The 25,923-nt window shown below is 41.7% G+C and overlaps 1 protein-coding gene across 1 annotated transcript in view; it reads left to right on the top strand.

Annotated features, from left to right (window-relative positions):
- Nucleotides 1–331: 331 nt before the first annotated feature.
- lrrc49 (leucine rich repeat containing 49) overlaps nucleotides 332–25,923 on the top strand; it is a 36,978-nt gene continuing 11,386 nt past the window's right edge. Inside the window, exons 1-13 of the mRNA XM_018748024.2 lie at nucleotides 332–447; nucleotides 551–615; nucleotides 978–1,046; nucleotides 1,273–1,328; nucleotides 1,454–1,687; nucleotides 1,857–1,959; nucleotides 2,539–2,742; nucleotides 5,239–5,305; nucleotides 8,462–8,605; nucleotides 13,128–13,189; nucleotides 15,603–15,750; nucleotides 17,881–17,961; nucleotides 24,165–24,328. Of these exons, the coding sequence (XP_018603540.1) occupies nucleotides 1,018–1,046; nucleotides 1,273–1,328; nucleotides 1,454–1,687; nucleotides 1,857–1,959; nucleotides 2,539–2,742; nucleotides 5,239–5,305; nucleotides 8,462–8,605; nucleotides 13,128–13,189; nucleotides 15,603–15,750; nucleotides 17,881–17,961; nucleotides 24,165–24,328 (1,292 nt within the window). The 5' untranslated portion in view covers nucleotides 332–447; nucleotides 551–615; nucleotides 978–1,017. The remainder of the gene's footprint in view (nucleotides 448–550; nucleotides 616–977; nucleotides 1,047–1,272; nucleotides 1,329–1,453; nucleotides 1,688–1,856; nucleotides 1,960–2,538; nucleotides 2,743–5,238; nucleotides 5,306–8,461; nucleotides 8,606–13,127; nucleotides 13,190–15,602; nucleotides 15,751–17,880; nucleotides 17,962–24,164; nucleotides 24,329–25,923) is intronic.

Raw genomic sequence — 25,923 nt, 5'->3', positions numbered from 1 at the left:
TACTAGGTCATGATCCCTCAGTCAGAGGCAAGAGGCAGGCAGTCTTCGTTAATATTTGCAGGACATTACAGACACTAATTATGAGGGAATAATCACCATTAATCGTCTGAAATATAAGAAGGCCTGATGTTATCTAGAAATAACTGCTGTAAAACTAACTTCCATAGAGTTATAACATATGATTTTGTTTGTTAAAACTGCATGCATTGCACGAAACGCGTTCTTGCTCTTCTACTAATAGGGTTCATTGTTTCTTATCGGAGCATTTTCTCCGTAGGACCGGATGTTGTTGTAACTAACAACAGAATCTCGTTGTTAAGGAAGTTTTCGTTTTACAGGCGTTAGTACCGCTTTCTCCACTCGTTTCGCATACTGAAACTACATTAGCTTTTAGTCATAAAACCAATCAAAACAAAATTACATACCAAGAATTCAGCACAATTTGAGGTAAATACCACAAATAATGCTGAAATCAAAGTGTGTCAGACATACGACGGTAGTAATAACCAGGACAGAGCTTTAATTTATCTTTTATTTTTTTTTCTCTTAGAGTGAGACCTTTTTAAAGGCTTTTAAACACCAGACGTTAATCCGACTCGATTTCTATCCCCCACGGTAAGTTTTTTTTTTTCCTTTTGTTAGTAACTTTAAAAAAAAAAAAAACCGTAATCTGATTTTTTTTTTTAATTTATTTTTATTTTTTTAAGGTTAAAGATTGATAAATTAAGTGCTTTACACAATATAGACCTCTCAGTTCACGCACAAAAACACAAACCAACTATTTGGACTTGGTTGTCCTCTCATGTGATCTCACTAGTCTAGAGTGTCCCACAAGATAATACTGTGTTATACTATTTTCACTATTTCTTGGCCACCTACCTAGTGCCTGAGGAGTTGGTGCTGATGTTGATGGTGCCCATTCCAAGGCTTGGTTCATTTGGTTCTTGCTGATGTCTGTGCTGTGATGTTTTTCGCAGGTGAACACCTACAGATTACAGCCCGCCACCATAACCTCACATGTACCCGAGCGGCAAGTCCCGTGGCCCGTGAGTACATGTGACGTGTAACATGATGCTGTCCATAGTTTCTGCATATTAACATTTAGTGTATGCAAATAGTATATTCTTTTTGAGCAGTTTCTCTAAATGATGGAAAAAGAATAAGGCAAGTAGGACAACATACAGTTAAAGCTGTGAATTCCCTTACACTCAGCAGCAACAGTCTTATAAAAATCACATTTTTATATCTTCAGCTGGGTATTTGGTTCAACAGGGGTGTGTCTAAAGATGTCCCTGCTTACAGCCTGAATGTAACTGTATCGAAACAAGGTACGTTGACTTTAGTGCTGCTTTAACTCAGCTTCCTTGTTGTCAGTGTTTTCTGCTGATTTGTAGATTGCTGATGGAATGAATGTGTTATTTGACTTCGTTAACACCATGCCATTTTATTGCAGAAGGTAAGCACACAGTGCACAGTGGCAACAAGGCCTCTCACACACCTGTGCAGGCATTTGGCATTGAGCTCATGAGCCCAGAGCAGATTCTTCTGCCCACTGCAGCAGTTACCTCAAGTTACTTCAACTCTGGTGGAACAGTGGACATGGGGTTTCAACCACACAGAGCCTGGCTTTCTCATGCAATGCATAGTTCAGGGTCTGCCTCCAGCCAAAGCAATGCAAACCCTGCAGGTGAGAACCAACTTAGACTGTCCTGTACAAGTCCTCCAGGCTATAGCCGTTACTGCTACACTGTAAAGAATTGTGGCGTTACTGGGGATATGTTGGGCACAGGCACAATATCTTTTAGCCATGTATATTAATATACATTACTCTTGCGTTGGTGTTGATGCTGTATCAGGTGAGGTTGCACCATTCCTGGAAATCTTGGCTCCCTGGTTACCCATCACTTCTTGTTGTCATGGCGACTATGCTTCCAGCCCTGAGTGCCTGGACTTGGACAGGTGAATTGAGTTGCACTGCCCACACAGCATGGACCTTGCAATGTGAACATTGATTAGATGGATATTATTAGGATCTCACAGTCAATATTGATTGACAGTCAAAATATTCATTTAGTGGGGCGTTACATCCTAGATGATTTCCACTAAAGCAAATGATGGATCTGAAATGAAGTGAGAAACTTTTCTTAGGGCCATGTAAATACTGTGATGCAAGTCTGTATTCCAGGTTTTCTTGAGACAACTTAATGCAATGTCTATATTTGCCTGCAGGTAGCAGCAAATCTACTTTTAAAAACGATAATGTTTTCCTACTTCAGAACAGAACACACTATCCAGATCAGCTGCAGTACATGATGCTCTCAAGGCTTTTTCCGTCACAGCAACAGAAACATCTTTAAATTTGAAATGAAAGAAATTGTAAATTTGTGTATGAATCGAGTGGCCTATGAAACAATACCGATGTCCCAACAGTAATTCTGTCCCCACTTGCAAGTTAATTTTCACTTGCGTAACAGAAAAGCAACACTGAGGTCTGATTGATCTGTTCAGCCATGTGTATCAGTGATGTGCTCTGCTTAGGCATGGCCTGGAGGTGTTCCCTCACCTGGAAGGAGGGGAGAAGGTTCGCCAGCTCAACTTACAGTTCAACCTCATCACCCAGATTCAGAACCTGTCTCATTTACAGCGGCTGGTCTTCCTGGATATGTCCCATAACCGCATCAGTGACATGTCTGGCATTTCCTCTCTCTGCTGCCTTCAGGTGCTGCTGCTGGGAAAGAACAGGTGTGTTATGCAGGTGTAACTAACTGTATCAGTTAGTTGAGATAATGCTCTTACACCCAGTGAATACCTTGTCTCAGATCTAGGGGTGCTTCGCTGCCAGACAAACAAAATCCTGGACCCAGTCCCCTAGCTGAATAACCCTTACATATAACATATCTTTGGTCTTTTCTGTATATGCTTGAGAAATGTAATGCACTTGTCTTAAGTATATATTTATTAAGCTTCTTGAGTGCACTAATATTTGTCAAACCCTATAAAATGTTTACGTCATGCTGTTTATGTATGAACAATGCTCCTTCTCTCAGCATACATGACTGCTCCATATCACCTTACTTTAGAGAACTGGGCCACAGAACATTAAAGTCTCAAGTCAGGGAGGTGAAGGCCACTGAGATCTCCTTGCTTCAGCCTGGCATTGTTCCAGACCTATAAAATGTGGAATTTCTGTTCTGAGGACCATTTCCTGAGCAGTTACTGGCGCCTTTCATAAGGAACATACCGTAGGTTTGGGTTTCTGCTGGCCTTTTTGAGGTCCTGTAACCCAAGTCCTGGCAGTTGCTTGTCAAAGGCACTGGGTCCATCCTGTCCACCCATCTCTGGCTCCATGTGGAGAGAGCTGGACGCACCCTGAACATGAACATCTGTCACTGGTTATTTTATCTCCTCCAGTGGTAGCTTTTTGTCACTTGCTCTGTTAAGATGAAAAGCAGGCAGGCATTCACTTAATATTTTTAAATGAAATCCTTTAAATCAATACTCATGTACTTGTGTTACAAATGTCCGAGTTACTTAGTTTGTAATCCTCAAACTATTATTTTTAATTGTGTGTCCCCTTCCCCTCCGGCCTTGCACCCTGTGTTGCCGGGTGGGCTCCGGTTCCCCGCGACCCCCTATGGGACAAGCGGTTCTGAAAATTGTGTGTGTGTGTGTGTGTGTGTGTGTGTGTGTGTTATGTTCTTCACCGATTATTTCCGAAATCTCGGCTTTTGCAGCTAGAGAACACCTGTATTTATGCATCCAGCCCATAAATGACAGTAAAAGCTCACCCAGACAAAACAGAGACAGAATAGATGTATGGAAATATCTTAATTCAACTTGGTTCCACAGTATTTACAGCTCATGTCTGGTAATCACTAAAACAATGATATGTGGAGCATGTTTTTGGGATAAATCAGTTAACAGTCTGGATTAAATATGAGATCGTTTTAGACAAAATATTTTCAGTTCTTTTAATTTTATGCAGTTTGAAGTGAATAAAAATGTTAGAAAGTTTTGTCAAAAGTTTTTAAGAAAATGTTATGGCTATATCAAAGATTTTTCCAGATACTATCCAGTTAAGTGAAGTGCAGACAGTTGACAGTGTAATGATGTAGTGGTTAAAGCTGCTTCCTTTGAATCCAAAGGTTGTTGGTTTGAGTCTTTCCTATCACTGTAGTACCCTTAAAAAAGTACTTACCCTAAAATTGCTTCAGTAATATTGCCATGCTATGTAAATAGTTGCTTTGAAGAAAATTGTCAAATAAATGTATTGTTAAAAAAATCTTAATCTTCCAGAGAATTTTAAAATTACTCTTGTCTGAGCTTCATAAAATATCTAAACTTTGAATTAATAGAGAGTTGTCTGTATTAATAAGCTTCTGTTAATTTAACTGTAAACATGAGTTTGCATTTGCAAACAAAACGAATTATGAACATTCTTTTTGTCCTAGTTGTGTCTGTATGGTGAGGATACAGGGCATTCACACCTTTCCTTTATTTGTATTTTTTTTTTTTTTTTTGACTGCATCAATTCATTTATATAAAGTGATATTAGACTGAGCTGAACAGCATAGCACTTCATATTCAGTGTTTCCTGTTAGCTTCAAAGTGCTCATCACAAACTTGTTCCTTTATAGTAATCTTTTTGTTCTTTTGGATTCCTAATCTTTTTATTGCCTTTAGGCTGTGTAATATGGAAAACAATATTTGTTCACTAATAGAATTAGTGGGAGAGCAATGTATGACTATATCTTAAAAGGCATGTATTCTACCAATGTAGTTTCCAGTTGTGTGTCTAACTGGATCGCTTATTGTTTTGATCAGAATTTAAAATTTGTTCACAAACTCAACATGAACACTGACAGAAATAGAGCAAAGAGGAAATTGGCTGAAATTCTTACATATACAGTTCATCTATTAATGTTTGAAATTTTGTCTTTTTTTTTTGTGTGTGTGTGTGTGTGTGTGTGTGTGTGTGTGTGTGTGTGTGTGTGTTCCATTATTGGGCTAATTTTCATCATCCAATCTAATATTAACTTCTTACATCTCCATTTTATTGTTTTGGAGTTCAATGGTATTTATGTGTCAGCCCTATTTTTATGAATGTTATATAGTATTTTTGACCGCAGTATTTCATAATAAGGATGTTAACCAATTATTATTTATTGTAATAAGAATTATTATTTTTTTCTTGCCTGTGAACATACCTTTACTGGTGTGATGTTTTTTTTTTTTCAGGATAAAGAAGATTTCAGGTCTGGAAAACGTAACAAGACTGGATATTCTGGACTTACACGGGAATCAGGTTTGTTTTCAATTTCAGGTGTTTGACTCGGATATATCATTATAGCTGTTATTGCTGAAAATATGCCAGAGTCAAAACACAGTCTGCTCCAGAATACGATGAATTATACAGATGAGCTCCTGCTGTACTTTCTAACTAAAACATAAACATGGCTTTTGTTCTTTGCTAGTCTGCTGTTTGCATGCATTTTAAGCCTTTAATTCCAGTTGATTTTGATCCAGCACATCACATACTGTCAGTTCAGCCCTGTGCCAGCCTGACTGTACTCCACAAGGGCCCCTTTGATGAGGTGGATTATTCCCTGGGTGCTCCTCAGGTTGAACCCTGGTTTCCTGGCACTGCCAGGCCACATGAGGCCCATTGTGTTCTGCTTCTCTTCCAATTAGGGCTGGCATGTGAGGAATGGATGAGTGCCTGATGGACGGCCGCTTTGTCTTGGGTTGTCTTGACCTTGCTGCTTGAGGTGGGGTTGGCCTGCTGCTGCATTGGGACTTGCTAAGCACATTGAACAGTAATGGTCGTATAAGTAGCACCTTGCAGCCAGTGTTTGCTTTCTGGCATGGGTCTCAACATAGTCGTTTTCTGCTTCTCAGTGACTGTCACTCTTTGGGGGCACATACCACCAAACAAGAAAAGGCAAACCAGGGCATGTCCTTTACTTCCCTGTGCAAGTTGCCCTTACGGCTATTCAGCAACCGCTTGTACAGATTATAGGGGAGGAAAAGAAACAGTTTTTCCCCTGACAAACCCTCTCTGCCAACTAAATTAAGGGTGTAATCTCATACATGTGTTCAAAGGCTAACCTGAATTTTGAGTGTTAAGTTAAATTTGAATTTGTGTGAATGAGTGCTCTGTGGAGGTTTCCCATAAGGGGTCCCAGGTGGGGATAGCAACACCCACTTGTCCTCAAAAGTCACTAAACAGAGCAGGGCACAAAGGAGTCACTGTGGGATCCCTGGGAGCACCTGAAACTGGAAAGAGAGGAGTCTTTTACAGTTAGTTTACATATTCATTCATTTTGCTGATGCTTTTCTCCAAAGCGACATACACCAGTTGATGGCTAAAGATACTTTCCCTAAATTGTTCCAGTAAAATTACCCACCTGTATAAATGGGTAAATAGTTGCAGGTAGCTTAACATTGCTGTGCATTGCTTTGAATAAAAGTGTCAGCTAAATGAATAAATGATTAACCTATTTATACATGAGGGCATTTCTATTGTAGTGATTCAGGGTCACCTCGATCAAACAGGAGGCGGGATTTGAACTTGGCGTCTTCAAGTCCGAAGGCAGTGACTCTTAACAACTGTGCCATGTGTTGCTTCTACTGTGAAGGGATGGAAGTTGCCAACAACAGTCTGTCAGGCATCTCCTCCATCAAACCCAGTCAGACTCGGCTGTCTCTTTGCCCCTTTTCTGTAGCTCGGTGATGTCTACCAGATGTTTACTTTCTGAGTCTGCTAATGCTGTTGTCTTTACATGTCAGTGAAAATCCAGTGAAGGAGCCACAGCTGGGTCTCTCTGAATGATCTCCTGTATACACACAACTGTGCTGCATGCAGCTGACCAACAGCTAAAAGCAGAGCAGTGCAGTGACTCCATAGTCCTCATTAACACGTTCTATGTGTGATCTGACAGTGTGATCTGTTTGGTCTCAGAGATGCGCCAACTGCTGTTATCTTGGTTATTTGTAACTGTAACAATGTAGACCGATTGTCTAGAGGGCCAAACCTGCTAAAATAAAAAAAAAAGTTTATTAAAAGACTTGCTTCCACAAAGGCTTTTTTTTTTGACCAGAACAAGATGTTTTGCATAATTTGATAACTTTGTCTATGCATGTGTTGAGTAAATAGTAGTTCCTTGACCTAGAATTTTTGACTTTGAGTTAGTCTGCAGAAATAAACACCTTTAACTGGAGAGTTTGAGCCCTGTGGGATAATTTCAGAATAATTATTATTTGGAATTTTGTCACTGAATTACTTGGTTGTGGTGAGTAACTGGGTATGGATTTTTGTACTGATCTTTTTAATTTATTCAGTTTTGGTGACATCTGTGAGAAACGGCATCAGTTTCTTTTAAATATGGGTGCAGTGAGGAGAATAGGATTATGTGCTGGAGTGAGGGATAGCCTTGGACTGTGAAGGCATTCAATCTAGGTGGAACATTCCCTTGTTGTGCTAATCTCGGTAGTAGTTCTAACAACGGAGCTGGCTTGGCTTGAGTGAGCTAATGAACATTGAGTTTACCTGAAGTAAACTTCCCAGTCTCACAGAGGTTTAGTGTCACATCGGTCATCTTTCTGTCATGCTGTGGATGATGGAAATGTAAACTACCAGGTTTTTCCATTTCACCCCCTCCCTGATGTCCCATCCATGTTGATTAGGCTCTTAACATGGGACCCCCAGGCCTTAAATTGCCAGAAATTTTCTTCGCAATGGCCCCAGAGCCCTTAACTAGAGGGATTCTCTTGGTTTTTACCATCCTCAGGACCCACAGTCCACTTTTCATTTAGCAAATTTTACTTTGCTATATATCAAAAAACGAACCATTTCCCAGTCCTATCGGTACACCGTATTACATTTCTAAACACGATGTACAGGAAAAAAGGGAACAGATGTTGTTTAACATTCTTCAGAGGAGACTGGTCATTAATTTCCTTGGAATAAGCTCTAACATGCTTACTTGAAAAATAAAATCACATGGTAACTGCATGTCAGTACATTCATTGAGAAATCTGGGATAACCGATAAACGGGTATAGTTGTGTTTCGGGTGGTTGCATTACAGTCTGAAGGTTCCCAGTACAAATTTTGCTCCAGCTGTAGTACAAGAAAGAATGCCTTACTGTATAAAATGGGTCAATAATTGTAATACATTTTTTTTTTTTTTCTTGGATTAAAAATGTCAAATGAATAAAGAATAATAAATCATGCAAACCTGCAGATATGAAAATGATGATAAATCTGTAGATGGGTTCTTGTGTTCTCCTCAGTCCTCGGAAGATCCACTCTGGGAAGTTTATGTAGCTGGTGCCCTTCTGCTCTGGGGAGGGGAAAGTGTTGAGGCTCCTTCAGGACTTGAAATTGGACACTTCTTATCCTGGAAAAAGTAGAATGTAAGAGTTGTTTTTTACACTTTCTTGTGTGTTTCTTTCTTCAGATCAGCCAGATAGAGAACCTATCTCACTTGTCAGGACTGTGTATTTTGAACCTGGCTGGGAACTCCATCTCCAGAGTGGACAACCTGCAGGGCATGAACTCCCTGACTGAGCTGAACCTTTGCCAGAACTGCATCTCCTCTGTGGTGAGAGAGTGGGAAGCGTGTTGAAATGGTACCGAGTGTCTAGGGCATTCCCTGACCAGTGGATGTGCCTAATGCTCACCCTTCAGCTGGCTTTTTCTTCTGTGATGTCTCCTGCAGGTGACCTTCTTTTTTGTGATTTTGTAGGTGACCTTCTCTACTGTGATATCTTCTCTAGATGACCCTCTCTTCTGCAATGTCTTCTGTAGATGGCCTTCTCTTATGTAATATGTCCTTCCCTTGATCTCCTTGGCTGTGATGCCTTCTGTGACTGAACCTGTCCCCAGTAGTGTCTCCTGTAGCTGAATTTCTCTTATAAACTCTATCCTATAGCCTTAATCCTGTAGTACTTCTTTAGTGTCTCTTATTCTCATTTCCAGTCGTATTAATATTGCTTTCCCTCTCCAGATGTTTTTGGCACAGTTTAGTTTTTTACCTACAGACCTGGCACTATTTTTTTGTTAGTTAAGCTGTTGCTTTGTGGTTTGTTTAATTTCACAACATTTCATGTTTCCTCTCTTTCTCCTCAAAGATAAAATTGAGAAGGACACATACTGAAATCAGGGGGTGCAGTGGCACAGTGGGTTGGACCAGGTCCTGCTTTCCGGTGGGTCTGGGGTTTGAATCCCACTTGGAGTGCCTTGCGACGGACTGGCGTCCCGTCCTGGGTGTGTCCCCTCGTGTTGCCGGGTTAGGCTCCGGTTCCCTGCGACCCCGTATGGGACAAGCGGTTCAGACAGACATACTGAAATGGCAGACTTGGTCTCAGGAAATTCATTCAAAAGTATTTGTGTATGGAGGTGAAAAAAACTGATTCCCTTTTCTTGCAGTGCCACTTGATAACAGTTCTCCTGTACATCTCTAGAGCAGCTATGTGATAAACATAAGGAAAAGTATTCACACCACTCCTGTGCTTTTGTGCAAGCATCAGAACTTACTGTGGAAAAAGTTTTGACATTTAATTTGATAAATTCTAGTAGTATATGAATGGAGCTTGAGAGAGAAAAATGCCACCAGTGTTGTTTTAATATCATTTCCTTTGTGCAGAAGATAATGAAATGTGCAATCATTAGTGTGAAAATGTATTAAATAAATAACTTTTTATCAACTTCAAAACTAGACTCTTTTAAATATACTAAAAATGAAAAATGTGTCATCTCCACAACCTCTCATTTAGTGCCATTGATCTGAACATGTCTGTTCATTAAGTATGGACCATATTGAACTTTTATCATCTCCACAGTCAGTAAGAGCTTAATAAAACACATTTCTCAGTTGTACTAGTAACTAGTATCTATTATAGTGCATTTTAGTGCCAACTGCATTTTATTGTCTTTTTTTACTGCCAACTAATAACAGAATAGTGAAGAAAAAGCAATTAAATATAAAAGGGGAAAATTTTTTTTCTTTGAAAATGCATAGCTAACAGTTCTAAAGACGAAATGTTGGTGTTGACATGTTCTTTCAAAATAAGGAGAAGCATGCAGTTACAAAATATTTTCTGCTCTATGGGGGGGAGAGTGGCTTGTGAGACCTGTGTAGTTATGGAACTCTGTTGCTTGTTATGTTGTAAGTTCCATATTTGACAAGGAATGATGAGGTAAATAACATGTCAAAAACAAGGCGAGCTTTCAGGGTGTTCACCACTGTCAGTGAATAACAATTAATTAAAACATCACTGACAAGTTTGTGGTGTTTAAGAACAGAGAGAAAAAAGATGAGGCACATACCAATTTAGAAACCCAAACCTCTCATACACACCTGGCCTGGAAACACACCTGTGACATTCCAGTTGCCACTGTGTCTTGTAAGCACATATTGTTGTGTATTTTTCCAGTTCTCCACTGCTCTGAGGTGAAGTCTGGTAAGGTATAAAGCAGAATGTTTTGTACCGTTTTCCAAATCTATACATTTTGTCCTTGCGATACAGTTTTGTCATTTTCATATTTGTCTCTCAGATTCACAACCTGAGCCATAGCACTAAAACAGACTTTTTTTTTTTTTTTAAACCCCCTCTCAGTAAATGTGATCACTTCAGTGGGGTCCAGACAGAGGCTAATGGGAAGGAAATTTTTTCCTTGTTCAGACATTTTTCCTCTTGGTTAAACTTTAGAAGTAAGAAGGTGTACTTCATATGATATCTGTTGCAAAATCATTAAAAGAAATCTGTTTAGACATATGAATTTACGGTCATAAAAGTATGTGCATCACTCGTAATGCTGCAGTGTTTTGAAAACCTTAAAGGGTCTGAATACTTTTGCAATTCACCGTACTGTATGTTGAGGCTCCTGACTTGCATGGATATGTTGACAGGTTCACAAGACATCTTCTTGCAAGATTTCAGTTTTTAGGTTTCTGATGTTAGTATACTGGTAAAAATGGAGATGAAGTTATATGACGTAAGCAGCTGTCCAGTTGTGTCCAAACTTCCTTGATTTAGAGGCATTAAGGGCACTTAGTCAGCTTTTATTGTAGAATACTGACACCAACATCAGGCCAGGCTGTTGGAGCACCAAGAAGGAAGGAACATGTTAGTCACTTAATGAAACATCTTCAGCAGTTTACAGTTTTTCAGTTTAGCGAGAATCATTTTTCTATTGCTGAAGAAAATCTGTTTAAATAACTCTCATAGGTACAGCACCATGGAGTGCAGCACTATCATAAATTCATATCGTTATCCAGTACAGCAGATTTGTCTGCTATAGATGATGCTACACAGGCCAAGAGCAGCTAGTGAATGGATCAGGGCTTGTTGTCTGTGCGCAAAGCAGGAGAACCACATTCATACATGAGGTGGCTTGTTCCTTGGCAGAAAGGTGAGGCCTCCCAACATCAGAAATGTAACCACTTGTCCATTAGGACCTGTCACATTTAGTGTGCCTTTCTCTTGTTTGTGCTGCAGTTTGATTCAGCTGTTTCTGGAATTTTCTCTGTGGAAGCCATGAAAATGCTTTATAGAAAGGTTGCCATGTGATTGCTTTTAGTTGACAGTGGGTGGGAGTGATCCTGAGGTTTAGAGCTACAAGACTCATGTCTGAAGCATTCAGGTCTGTTGAAATTCTCATACTAGTTTTTTGCACATCCACTAATGGTGCAGATGGTCTGGGTTTCTGACTTTTCTTTTAGCAGGCCAGTTAGGTTTGCTTTCAGTTCTGTGTTTAATTTCATAACTGCCTGTTGAATTGAAGTAAGAAATTTTATAGTCTCAGTCTGATTTTATTTAAACCTGCATGCTCTATGTATGTAGCTGATAATCTTCTCTAAAGCAATTTATATTGCTGTACCCATTTATACAGCCTTTGTATCAATTCAGGGTAAATACCCTGGTGAAGGGTAATACAGCAGGAGATGGCATTCATACCTGTCCGCCAAACCAGCTGCCCCTTAGCAGAAATCCCTGATTTTAAGTGGCTGTGATCACTAAGTGACGTTGATGGGCTTTTAATGGTGAAATTAGGTTTATTTGTTTACATGACACATGAAATTTTGAATGAAGTGGAAGTGAGTACTTGGGGAGGGAGGCATGGTGGGTTGGTTGGGATGTAACTGGTGGCTCTCGAAAGCTCCAGGGATGGAGTCAGCAACACAGATGCCCACCCGACCACCTCACATCATAACCTAACACATTACCACCTAACACATCACGGGTGTACGTCACATCACCATCTCTGTCTTTTCTTCCTGTATTCCAGTGTTGCCCTCTTAATTTTTCCCATATTAACTTGCCCTGTGTCTTCACTGTGCTCTGTAACTGCTCTCTGGCTATCTTTACCCTACTCCCTGCACCCCTTCACAGCCCCATGGTGCATCACACATTTCCTGCACTGACCTCAGCTCCAAAACCACTCAATAGAGAAACACACAGGAATTATGGCTGACCGGTGTCAATTCATTTCCTCTTCTGCGAGCACAATCCAGATATTCCTTCCTTGTAAATTTTTGAATGATAGATAGATCGATCAGTAAATCAGTGTAAGTAGCTTAATAGTGTAAGCCACTTTGGGGAAAAGTCAATTAAATGAATTAACAAGAAGGAGAGCAACAATAATAATAATGCTGTATCTCCTATTTCAATTGTGATGTTAGAATTACCTTAATCAAGGGTTGTACTATGAGGACTCATAATACTACGTGATGGCTGTTGACAGGAATGTCCCCATGTGGCTCCTTGGAGCAGCACAGCTAGTCCAGCCTGTTGCTGAAGGAGCTCCTTTCTTTATCCAGGGTAGTGTGCAAGGGGTGAGAATCTTTGTCCATGATGGACAAGAGTTTGTTTAGAATCCTTCTATGTACCTCCAGAGGGTATGGTGGTAGTTTCATTGCCATTAATAAGCTCTACAGTCTCTATAGTAGTCCTTAGTAAACCCTCGCACCTGCATATGCTGTGCGGTCAGGAGTCTGTAACTTCTGTGGGTCAGGTGGAACAAAGGAGGGCCACTTGACCAGGCATTCGGGGCAGTCTGGTCTCTTGTTGCATCCCTTGAAATGTCCCCCTCACCCTTTCTGTCCCTGTTCTTCTCTGCAGACTGAGGTGGACCAGCTGCCCTGCCTACAGCGCCTGTTCCTCAGCTGCAACAGCATCTCCAGGTAAGTGGTGGAGCAGGTCCCCTCTTGCCTGAGACAGGTGTCTCTACTAACCCGCATCTGAGCACCCAACTTCCCCACTATTGAAGGGAGACACTTTTTTTTCATTATTCTTCTGGTTTTTGATGTTGTGGACTTTTCTGTGGCAAGAATCCTGTTTTGGAACACATTTTTTTTGTCCACAGAGAAGATTTCCTTCTTCTGCACTCTCCTGTTACATTTACATTTATTCATTAATTTGTTGCTTTTCTCCCAAGAAACTTACAATGTTAAGCTACTTGCAATTATTTACCCATTTATACAGCTGGATAATTGTTACTGGAAAAGTTTAGGGTAAATAAATGAACAAGAACAGCAATGCTGAATCCACTATTTCAGTTGTGATATTAGATTTACCTTAGTCAAGGGTTTTACTATGAGGACTCATTATACTGCCGGTAATGATGCTCTAGGGTAAGTACCTTGCTCAAGGGTACTACAGCTGGAGGTGCGATTCAAACCTCCTATCTTTGGGTCCAAATGCAGCCCCTCTAATCCCTATATTACCAGCTTTCCTGTTTTCTCTGATTTCAGGCTTTATAACTTTCTGCATTAGTGAATTTATATATTAAATTGCATACACCTGGCTGTCTATTTGTGCAGCATTTAATTCACCGTACTTCTGGAAATAAAGCTGCTTTCACTCGTGAGTCCCCATGTGTCGGCTTACAGGCATTCAAATCAGTTACAATAATTTCCAAAAGAGCAGGTCTAAGTGTCCAATTACCCCTAGATTGTGCGTGTTTCCTAATTCTACTCCGGTGGCTGCCTGCATTATTGTTGTTCCAGCTTGCTTTTGTTTCTGGCAGAAAGCATTGCTGCTGAAAGCTTTACTGTCAAAAATGTTTGCTTAATTCCTGCGTAATACAAGTGCATCTCCAGCGCTGAGAGACATGGCTCATATCCCACAGGCATTGGCACATAAAGCCCTGTCTTTTTTTTATTCACTAAAAATGCAGAGAATTATGCAGCTGACTGTTCTTCCTTTTTTGTTTCAAAGTGATACTTGCGATACAAGAGTTAGTTGGGTGATTTATCTATTGTGTTTCATTATGTCCTTTAACAATGCTGTTTGTTGGTGTACTTAGAGCTAAGTATGACCCCCCAACAGTGTTATTTAAGTTTATAGTAGGACTTGTTCCAGCAGTGACAGTATGTTCATGTCTTTGCTCTTTGTTCAGTCTACATGATTATGAGTGTTGAGGACCATTTATTTGTATAACAAGACATCAGTAAAAAGTGTCTCAAGACCTTCATGGGTGTAGGATGTTCTGGACAGGCCCCAGTCCTGGTTTTTTTTTGTCCCCCTGAAGACAGCCCAGTCCCCCCACTTAGCTCTGCTGCTTTTCTTTTGGCCCCACAAGCTGCACATGTTTTAGCAGAATGGCTAAATTTAGCTAAGTGAGAGGCACATATCACGCCTCTGCTGACGGTGATAGCACGTCTGTGCTGGAGCTCAGCACAGCACACTCTGTTCATCTGTTTCCCTGGCGAATGACCAGTAGGACGGCGCTGTGGGACTCTCACAATGCTGGTACGGCCCTTACACATGCACCCAAAGCCCCTCCATTCTGCTCAAGCCTCCAACCCTCTGTCCAACTGCTCCCTTCTGTACCCTGCCTGACCACTCATACTGTACCCAGCATCACAGTATATTTACATTCATTCATTAATGATGCTTTTTTTCAAAGTGACTTAGAGTGTTAAGCACTCATTTACCCATGTATACAGCTGGGTAATTTTTAACGGAACAATTTAGGAGATGTACCCTGATCCAGGTATTTTCCTATATCATAAAGACTGCTTTTTATCATCTTTGAAACATTTCAAAAGTAAGACCATTTCTTGTCACTGTTTGACGCTCGGAATCTGACCTAGGCTGAATTATTACTATTATGCTCTTTATGCTGCTCTTGCAAAATGCTCACTGATAGAGTACAGTTGATGCAGAATGACTAAAACACAACGAGTTCATATAACGGCCGTATTTACTAAGCGTCCATTACCTGTGAGCTTTAGAGCTCATTTGGAGACTGTGCTAAATTACGGAGCCTTAAACACATAGGCACCAGAGTTCCTTCATAGAGCCTTACAAAGTCGTACAGTATAGTCTGAGCTCTGTTCTCAGACCTACTGCGTGTTTATAAAGTTATACATAAGATGAGTGTAGAGGAGCTTAGGTTGGTACAGCAGGAAGTGGGATTGAAACCTGCAGTCTCTGAGGCCAAAGGTAGCAGCATTAACCACTACGCCACCTGCTGCCATCTGTCCTTTTCTGACACATGATTGGTTTGTAAATTAGGTTCCTAACAGTATAGCTTGTACAATGCAATACCCATGTCCACCTCCATATTGTGATCTGTGTGTTGTTGTGTAGCTTTGATCAGCTAAGCTGCCTGGGGAAGTCCTTCTCTCTGCTGGAACTCACCCTGGATGGAAACCCTGTGGCGCGAGATGCCTGCTACAAGCACACTGTTCTGCGTTGCATGCTTCGCCTCGGGCAGCTCGACACAAAGCGTGTCACGGTAAGGCCTGTAAGCCTGCATGCACACTGCGCACATCAATATGCTTATCCTCCTGTGATGCTGTGTATGTTCTTTATGGCCTCGGTGTCTGTAATCTTCAAAAATAAATACCTTGGGCGGCCAGAGAGACATGTTGACTCTTGAACATCAATTACAGACTAGTGTGACATTCCCAAGGAGCTTTGAAGTACAAGTGCTTTACAGGCACGATACTATCACATTTACTGTAAGCATTGTGGTAACATCCCATGTGTTTGGTTGCTCATGGAAGTTGTCCAGCCTCGAGCTTGTACCTCCCTTAATATCTGTGTATGATTTTCTACCATACCCCTAATTTTTCTATATTTCTGCAAAAAAACTTGTACAGTATGGAATTTCCTGGCAGCCAACCCTAAGCCTGCCACTTCATAATGCATTTATTTTGTCCCTGTGTGTGATCTGTAGGGCCATGCCTGTGTGTGTCTCGGCGGGAAAGATTTCTCTCGTGGTTTGTAACTCATCCTGCAGTGTAGGCCCACTGTTAGCTTGATGCACTGGTCTTATCTGAATAATGAGGCAAGGCTACACTGCACACTGCCTGTCTGTTGTATCTGCATCAAGTATGTGGTGCAGACACACACCCGGGTAGCTGGTGGGATCCCATGCCAGAATTTGAAGATATTTTTTCTTCTCAGACTGGCTTCCTACAATCATTCTTGCCTCTTGTACATTGCCTGACATCCTCCATGCCCCATCTCTACTTTCCACCTCCGTTCCACCTTCATTCAAGTGTTGCCAGTCGTACATATGTCTTAGGAATACATCATGATGTCTGTGTCTGGATATCATTTAGACCCCAGAGCATGGATTTACGGTAGTAAGGGCCTGGGCACGGTGAGAGTGGAAGGTCTTACTGTGGCCCAGGAACTGGAGCCGAATCAAGCAAAACAAAGACGGAGTATCAAAAGGCTGGCGTAATACTTTGGGGGAGTTGGAGCCAATCAACAATGTCACTTGAAAGGCTTATGTTGTGGAAGGAGTTTCTAACAGAATGTGGGAGGCCGCAGGACCGGTGAGCAAGTATAATAACATCTTAAATTAGATGAAGGAAACCAAGACTGGCCTGGAAGCACTGAGCTCAATGTGCTGTAAGTACAAGTCGTGTTGCCGATTAAATGCTTTTCAAAAAATTCAGTATATTCTCCTGAAGCTACAGGACAGTGCACAGCTCTGATTGTACAGATTGGGTGATGGGACACCCTCCTACAAGTGGAAGTTTTTCAGGCATTTTTAGAGACATGTGTGACACTAGTAGCTAGGCCTCCTCCCATCCCAGAGTACTATGCTAGGCCCGTGTTAGCACACTGAGTTATAGCATTAAGCTGTCTCCAACAAGTCCAAGTACAATTCTGCATCACTACGTTGACATTTATTATCCTGCGAGATGTGTCACAAACTTAATTCAGTATTCAGTAATATTCCATAGGATGTGATGAAATCACCAGCATTTAGTTTTTTTTGTTTAATTTATTTTGTAAATTGTATCGTAACTCTGGTTCAAAATATAGATGGTCCTCTGCTTATGAAAGGGTTCTGGTCTGATGACCTAGTTGCAAGTCAACGTTCTTGTTAGTTGAAAATCCCATTGTACTGCATTATATGAATCGTAAAGATATATAAACAATTAACATGCATTGTATAAAGGCTTTATTGTATTTTTTCAGTAATTTCACATACTACACATGTTAAAATAGAACAAATATAGAATAATAACAATATATAGTACAGTCATTCTAAAATGAAACAGTAATTGTGAATATTATACTTAATATTGTATAGTATTCATTATTGAATAATACTCAGTGTATTGCTTACTGGCCATTTTAAATAAAAAAAAAATAACAAATGAAAAGGTTTTGTAAATAAAAGACCATTAGTGCTAGATAGCCAAACACTAACTGAGACCCAAACAGTCGATGTTATCGTACAGCAGATGGACCAGTTGTCATTAGACTTTATGGCTAAATGTTGGGACTCAAATAATATTAGAAGGTTTATGGGGCAGACTCCTTAAGTTGCATGGGTTAAATGTCAATGATGCTCTTGTACTCATGTTAGTTCATCCCTGACCATGTTGGCCTTGTCTTACAGGAGGAGGAGAGGCGACTGGCTTATGCTTTGGCCCGAAAAGGTGAAGAGAAGAAGGAGAGCCATAAGCAGGCTCTTCAAAAGGTGATGTGAATCATCTTCACTGATACTTGACCAAACCATTTCATTTCTAATGTGTTTTTCCTGTTTCTCCTGAGTGTATCAGTTAATGACATTCTTCTCATAGAATGTCTTGATGTTTCACTCGAACCTGAAAGGTTATTCATAGTTAGTGGGCAACACAAACACATATAATAACTGTTCAAACTACTTGTTGTTTAGTATTTTAATGACTAATAAAGAATGAGAACTACAGGTATCTTTATTTAAAAAGCAGACGATGTGAAAACTGGAGAAAGAAAAACAGTCTGTAAGAACTACAAAGCATGACCTGGTCTTGAAATATCAGTGAATGATTTGGAAATCCTTGAAAAGGAAGGGTAGCACTTATATGGTTATCAATCAGCCACAGCCAGGTGGGCCAAGGAAAGCATCAGCAGCTGAAGACAGAAAAATGGTGGTTGTTAAGGAAAAGCTCTTAACGACTGTCAGCGAAACTGCTGAGGCTGCAGGTTTACAAAGACTCCACTACAACAAACGAATGATCCAGGAGCAAAGAGCAGACAGATCTGTTTCTGCTCAGAAGCACAGTGATGAGCCAGGAAAGTATTTGAAATTTTATGGACTGAATAGACTAAAATAAAGCTTTACTAAGTTATGGAAAAGTTAAGCTCTGAGAGAAGAGTCTCAACGGTTGTCTAATCTTTGAAATAAACAATTCAGTAGGCAACACCACAACCTGAATGTTCATGGCAACTTGTGGAACTAGATTTATAAAATTCACATTAATGAGTGTGAACAACATAATGAATTCAGAAGATCACAATGTCATTCCACATATGCATAATGCTATGTCTTTAAGTTTTTGCAATCATACTATCAGGAAGCAGTATATTTTTCCGAAGTTGGTAGCATATTGGGTAGCGCTGTTGGCATGGGATGCAGTGGTTTGCAGTTTGAATGCTACCTACTGCTGTAGTGCTGCTAAGCAAGGTACTTACTCTAAATGGCTCTAGTAAGAATTACCCTGCTATATAAATGGGTAAGTAATTGTAATTAACAGTGTCAGTTGGTATGGAAGAAAGCGTTAGCTAAATAAAATGTGAAGTGAACTCTGCTTGTAGCTAAAGAGTTCTTCTGGCTCAAAAGTTGCTAAGCAAGCCTCAGCATTTGAATCGAGTATGCTGTGTGCTTTACCTGAAGAAAATTGATATTTTTACATCTTTGGGGGGAGGGTTATTTGGTAAAATTGCCCAAGTGTTTATCATATTCTGTTTGCTGAATCACATGTGCGATGCAATGTTTTAGAATGTCATCTAACTTGGCCTTGTGTTGTGAAACATCCCAGATCCTGAATTTTGTGGACAGCACAGGTTAGGTAATACTTTGGTATTATTATATAAGCTGTGCTTTGAATGCATTATCACATCCATTATGTACATGATTAGTCCTGAAGAATCTGCTTTCAGATGAATGTTGGTTTTGAGATTAGCTGTTTCATGCCCTTGTGAGTGCTGTAGCTGTGTGCATTGTGTGGACCATTGCAAAAAAGAAAATGTATTTTACGTGTTAAGCCTTCAGCCATGTTGGGATAAAGCATCAACTTAGTTGTGGATTGCAAGAAAACGGCAGCCTGAATTTAGAGCCTTCTGATGTACTGTAGCTTGGCTGGCGCTGTTGATTTGAGAGGCACCAAATGTTCTTCCTTCTGCTTGGAGGCTCTGCTTGTTTCGCATGGGGAGGGGTGTTCTGTGGTTGATTTTTTTACAAAAATGTTTTTTCAGTTCACAAACTTAAAAAACAAAGCATTTAGTCAGTTATCATAAAGATGGGTCATACAGTGTGTACATGACTGTGTTGGAAACAGGACTTGCTCACAGCCAGTTTAATTGTGATGTCAGTGTACACTCATTTCTCCATATGGTTCTGAGGGCAGAGCTTGGATACAACAGATTTGGTATAATTGCAGTATGACTAGCTGACACAGTAGCCTCATATGTATTGCAACACCTTGTGTGTGTGAATTATTGACTCCTTATAGCACTGTTTAGCTATGGCACTCTTTTAGTTTAGGATTATTAAAGAGTAATAATCAAAGCCAAATGCCAGCAAACAGGACACCCAAGTGGGGGTATGTTTATTATAAAGCCAAAGGACAGGGTGAGAATTGTGGTCAGGGACTGGTGTGTTTCTAAGAACCGAGGGGTGAACGTTGATCTGAGGGTAAATCCAGATGATGTTGAGGAGCAGAGCGGTGGTCGAAGACGAGGGAGTCAGGATGTAAAGCAAGGAAGCAGGGCGGGGGCGAAGAGGCGGGATCACAGGGTCAGAAGTTGAATGAGGCGAGGTTTCACGACGTGTATGCAGAGGGGACGGGTGTCTTGATGAGATTCCGGGAGCAGTGGTGTGGCTCCCTCTATTCTCTGCCGTGCTGATTCCTGCCAGGTGTGCCCGGCTTGGGTGAGGTCAGGGGCGTGACAGTAATAGCTTACTTTTTATACACTAATATTTTTTTGCTTATCTTTTTAGAGTAATATTATTTACCATGTTTTAAAAGATTTTAAACATGAATTACTTTTACTCAACACTTTTTTCTCCAAAGCAATGTACAATGTTAAGTTACTTTCAATTATTTTAATAATTTATACCGCTGGATAATTTTACTGGAGAAATTTTCAGGGTAAGTACCTTGCTCAAGGGTGCTACAGCTGGAGTTTTGAATCAAACCTAAAAACTTTGCGTCCAAAGGCAGCAGCCTGAACCACTATGCTCCCAGCTATACCACCTGAATTAATTGTTGACACCTTATAGCATTATTTAGCTATAGTGGCCTTTTAGGTTAGGATTGTTATAAAGTAATAGTTTAGTTTTCATGCACTAATTGTTTTTTAGCTTCACTTTTTAGATACTCATTTACCATATTTTCTAAATTTCAAAAAAGTTTCGAAATGAATGAATTAATGACTTTGATTAGTGCTGTTTCCTGTAACGCTGCACTCTCAAGACCACCTCCAGAGTGCTAATTGAGGTATTCCTGTAAATGTTCTAGCAAAAAATTTTCATAATGTAAAATTATGTGTTAGGCAATTGGCATTGGGTGAAATCTCTTTGCAATCTGTCACATGAAATATGCTCCCGTGAATATCGTCGCTCAGTGGTAGTGCAGTCTTTTTAAAATGGCTCTTTCAGGAAAGAGCTGTAAGAACCCACTTTTAGATTGACGTTCTTCATCGAGCCTTGGCCAGCTTCCATTATCTTCTTGTAAGAGACCCTAAGTGTTTCTTTCAGTTGACTCAATCCAATAAAGAGCTCCCTCAGTTTCTGAAAAATTTCAACTGACAATTATGTAAATGGTCCCTGTACAGGTTCAATGGCACAGATTACGCTTTTGTTTCTTTTATTATGTGAGCTCTTTAAATGGGTGTGAAAACAACCTGATTGTTTTTTTTTTTTTTTTTTTTCCCCCCTCCTATGCGAGTCCATGTCTAAATTAATGTGTGTATGCATGTATGCAGCAGTGTGGAGAGAATACACAGCAGAACAAGGAATAAACTTTTTCTGGAACCTATACCAGCTGATTGCTTCTGTGGGATTAGGAGGGTAATGGTGGATGGAACTTCATGTTGTCCAGTAATTTCTTCTTCCTCCCTGTGGCAGGGACCTGTGTCATAACCATACAGACCCACCATACTTGGGAGTAAAGAAATCGAATTAGCTGGTATTGTAGGAGCAGCAGATGACATAGTGGTTACTGGTGCTGCATTTTACCTTGAGGTCACAGGTTTGAATCTCATCTCCTGTTTTAGTACCCTTGAACAACATATTTACCCTGAATTATTCCAGTAAAAAATACCTTGCTGTATAAATGGGGTATATCATTGTGAGTCACTTTGGAGAAAAGTGTCAGTTAAATGAATAGATGTAAATATTTGTAAACCAATGGTGAGCAAGTGCTGGATTTCTTCCATACTCTGAGTCGGAATGTCCTCTTCTATTGACCTTCCTGGCCAAAGGCCTCAGGGAGGTATGTGACAGAACGCAGCAGCTCCCTGTACCCTGAAATAATAACTCCTCTGCTTTCATGTCTTATAAATGTGAATAAATCAGTACATGCGGTGGGATGCCTCCTGTATACCAAAAAGTCAGGGCAAAGATTCTAGGATTTCAGCTGGAATGGAGTCATAAATGGCTCAGGTAAATCAGCCCCCTTTCAGTTTTGTATTTGGAGGTTATTTATTTTGTCACACCCTCGGGAACGAGCAAAGCGGCAACACCTGCATCCAGTCAAGAAGACCGGGGATAGAAGAAGCTCCGTGTCCACGCCCAGATGCAGATTCTTGCAATTGCCCTAGTGGTCTTGTGGGTTCAGCATCGGTGCCTTACCTGTTCTACTGTTCCTGGTTTTGACCATTGTTCCTTTTGACCTCTGAGTTTGGATTACCTGCCTTCTCACATTTGCCTCTGGAAAGACCCATGCTTGTTCCTGACCCTGATCTTGCCTTGTCCCTTGAACCTGAGTCACGAGAGTAAAGACCAACCCGCAATTGTGTCCACAACTCACCGGTCTTCGGTCCTCGTGTTTGACAATTTTAACACACTCGCTCGCTCACTCACTCACAACCGCTTGTCCCATACGGGGTTGCGGGGAACTGGAGCCTACCCGGTAACACAGGGCGTAAGGCCAGAGGGGGAGGGGACACACCGAGGACGGGACACCAGTCCGTCGCAAGGCACCCCAAGTGGGACTCAAACCCCAGACCCACCAGAGAGCAGGACTGTGGTCCAACCCACTGCGCCACCACACCCCGTACACAATTTTAATAAGCAAACACATTTATTGGGTTTCTAAATTATGTTATTAGATTGTAAGTATGCATTTGTGTAATAGTTCATAAAATTAGAATATGTACAAGGCAATGAACTTTAACTGTTTAATCATATAACGATATATGGTGAAAGTAGCTCAAATTTATTTATTTATTTATTTTTTAAGTGTGGGGGTGCGGTGGCGCAGTGGGTTGGGCCGCAGTCCTACTCTCCGGTGGGTCTGGGGTTCGAGTCCCGCTTGGGGTGCCTTGCGACGGACTGGCGTCCCGTCCTGGGTGTGTCCCCTCCCCCTCCGGCCTTACGCCCTGTGTTACCGGGTAGGCTCCGGTTCCCCGTGACCCCGTATGGGACAAGCGGTTCTGAAAATGTGTGTGTGTGTGTATTTTTTAAGTATCAGGGGAGTCATTTGGGCAGTATAGTGGTGTAGCGGGTAGCGTTGCCACCTCACAGCACCTCGGTTGTTCGGACATAGGTTTGTGTCTGGCTCATTCCGTGTGGCTACTGTACAATGGACTGGCATCCCATCCCGGGTGTATCCCACTCCCTAGCCTTGTGTCAGTTGATTCTGGGATAGGCTCTCGTTAATGAAAGAAAGTGAATGGGTGAGTGAGTGAGGATAGTTATTTCTAGTCATATCAAAACAATTCACAGAGTACAGGGACGTATAGAGTTTGGCACTTGGTCAAAAGCACACATCACGTTCAGTCTCAGAAGTGATGTTTGTCAGTGAAGGCTGGTTCTTTTGGACAAAAGAACCCCAAGCATTGTTTATAATACCAGTCAAAAGTTTCTGTACACTTTTTGGAAACTAGTTTCTTCACAAAGTGTTTTGTCAACAATTCTCTGCAGTGTCACTTGACTCTGCAGCAGTTCCCACAGATGAAGGGCACTTGTGGGCTGCTATAAGGAAGAAGCACCAGCACAGTCACGAGGGTTGCGAGAAAGGGGGGGGGGGGGTTTATTCAGAGTTGTGTGGGTCAACAGACAGGGGAAAGGGGGGAAACGGGGGCACAGGGAACTGGTAGGTCGTGGGGGCACTCGGAAGGGGGGGGTTACATTTGGGGTTGGGGTCATGTCCTGATTCGCCGACGTCTCGGGGTCATCTCCGGCATCGGCTTCTTAGTAGCTCTCCCTTTCTCACTGGCCGGTCTGGGGAAAGAAATAGGGGCATTGATTAAGTTCAGCTGCTGTTGGCTCGTCAACAGCTCCGCCCCGCTTCAGACCGCCCCGGCTTGCTACAGTTGTCTTGTTTTGACCCTTCTGCTCAGTTTATCCCATACAAGTATTGCCTGGGTTGCTCAGGTGTGCTCAAACTTTTGACTGATTATTTAAGTTGCGCATATAAACGTGGTGCTGTGACCCAGTTTGTTCAGTCTATCACTGTGTGTCTGTGGGTCCAGGAGAAACGGCGCCTGGCAATCCGCAACGCAGCCCGGCAGTGGGAGGACTTCAGGGTCTGCGCAGACCACATAGAGCACAGTGGAACCAGGGACATCAGCCCTGAGGAAGACATCCCTGTCTCACTTGGTAGTCTCCTGCCACAGCACTGTCACAATAACCAGAGGTACGTGGTGGCCAGGATGATGATAGAACACATGCAAACTGGGCTCCAGGCAACCTGGAAATTGCCCCATTGCTAGGAACCTAGCTGATGCAACTAAACAACCAGCAGGGGGCAACATCAACAGAATATTCACACCCTATGGCCCTGCAGGCCTTGGGAAGCCATGTGAGGGTCAGTGAACTTGAATGCTGGTAGATAAGGGATTCTTGTGTTACTGATACCCCTGGCTTCCTCTTCAATGGTTTAAAGTCGATTTATCTGAGAAAACAATTGTTTAATTGATTGTTGCACAAGTTTAAACATTTGGCATTCATGTGAACAACAGTAATTTGTGTTCCTTTCGCTACTTTTTCTGGCTCATATGCCTACATTGTGCTGCCAGCCCAGTGTTGGTGTTTCTCCACGGTGGCTAGAGTATTCCTTTTGGCATGTCACCATATTTTGTTTTGTTTTTTTGTGAAGAAATTCATTGCATCTTTAGGTATACTGTATGTCTGCTTTTTTTTAGACCCCAGGTGGCCAACAGGATTTTGAGTCAAACCACAGGTGTGCTGAACGAAGCATGAATTTCGCACACTTGATAATAAAACAGTTTTGCAGTACTGTGTGAGCGGGGCACAGTGGCGCAATGGGTTGGATGGGGTCCTGCTCTCCAGTGGGTCTGGGGTTCGAGTCCCGCTTGGGGTGCCTTGCGATGGACTGCTGTCATGTCCTGGGTGCGTCCCCTCCCCCTCCAGCCTTTTGCCCTGTGTTGCTGGGTTAGGCTCTGGCTCCCAGTGACCCTGTATGGGACAAGTGGTTCAGACAGTGTGTGTGTGTGTGTGTGTGTGTGTGTGTGTGTGTGTGTGTGTGTGTGTGTGTGTGTGAGTACTACATAAAAGCAAAAGCACTGAAAACTTAAATCCTATTCTGGCCGTTAAGGTGAATAAAGGACTGAGAATCCATGTGACACCCAGTAATCTTTCTGTTTGACAAAGAAGATGAAAATTTGATAGAACACCTAAACTTGGTCATGTCCAGAAATTGAAGATGCATGTTTTGTAGGGGGGGGGGGGGAGCGCGGCGTGGTGGCACAGTGGATTGGACTGGGTCCTTCTTTCCGGTGGGTCTGGGGTTCGAGTCCTGCTTGGGGTGCCTTGCAGCGGACTGGTGTCCTGTCCTGGGTGTATCCCCTCCCTCCAGCCCTACGCCCTGCGTTGCCGGGTTAGGCTCCGGCTCCCTGCGACCCCATGTGGGACAAGCGGTTCAGACAGTGTGTGTGTGTGTGTGTGTGTGTGTGTGTGTGTGTGTTTTTTATTGAATTTGTTTAAAAAAATAAATTCTAGTGGAAGTATATTTTGATGTTGAACCAAACATCAGAAATCATTTTGCAACTTACAGTACATTTCTTTATTTAGCAGACACTTTTCTCCAAAGCAACTTACAGTGGATACTTTTTTATGTAGTGTTATCAGCCCACACACCTTATTCACCAAGGTGACATACACTGCTAGATACACAACTTACAGTGGGTCACTCATCCATACATCAGTGGAACACACTCTCTCTGTCTCACACACACACACACACACACACACACACACACACTATGGGTG

The sequence above is a fragment of the Scleropages formosus genome, chromosome 5, assembly GCF_900964775.1.
Source record: "Scleropages formosus chromosome 5, fSclFor1.1, whole genome shotgun sequence".
Taxonomy (NCBI): Eukaryota; Metazoa; Chordata; class Actinopteri; order Osteoglossiformes; family Osteoglossidae; genus Scleropages; species Scleropages formosus.
The sequence above is the reverse complement of the archived record's forward strand: the minus strand, read 5'-3'. Positions and strand labels throughout refer to the sequence as shown.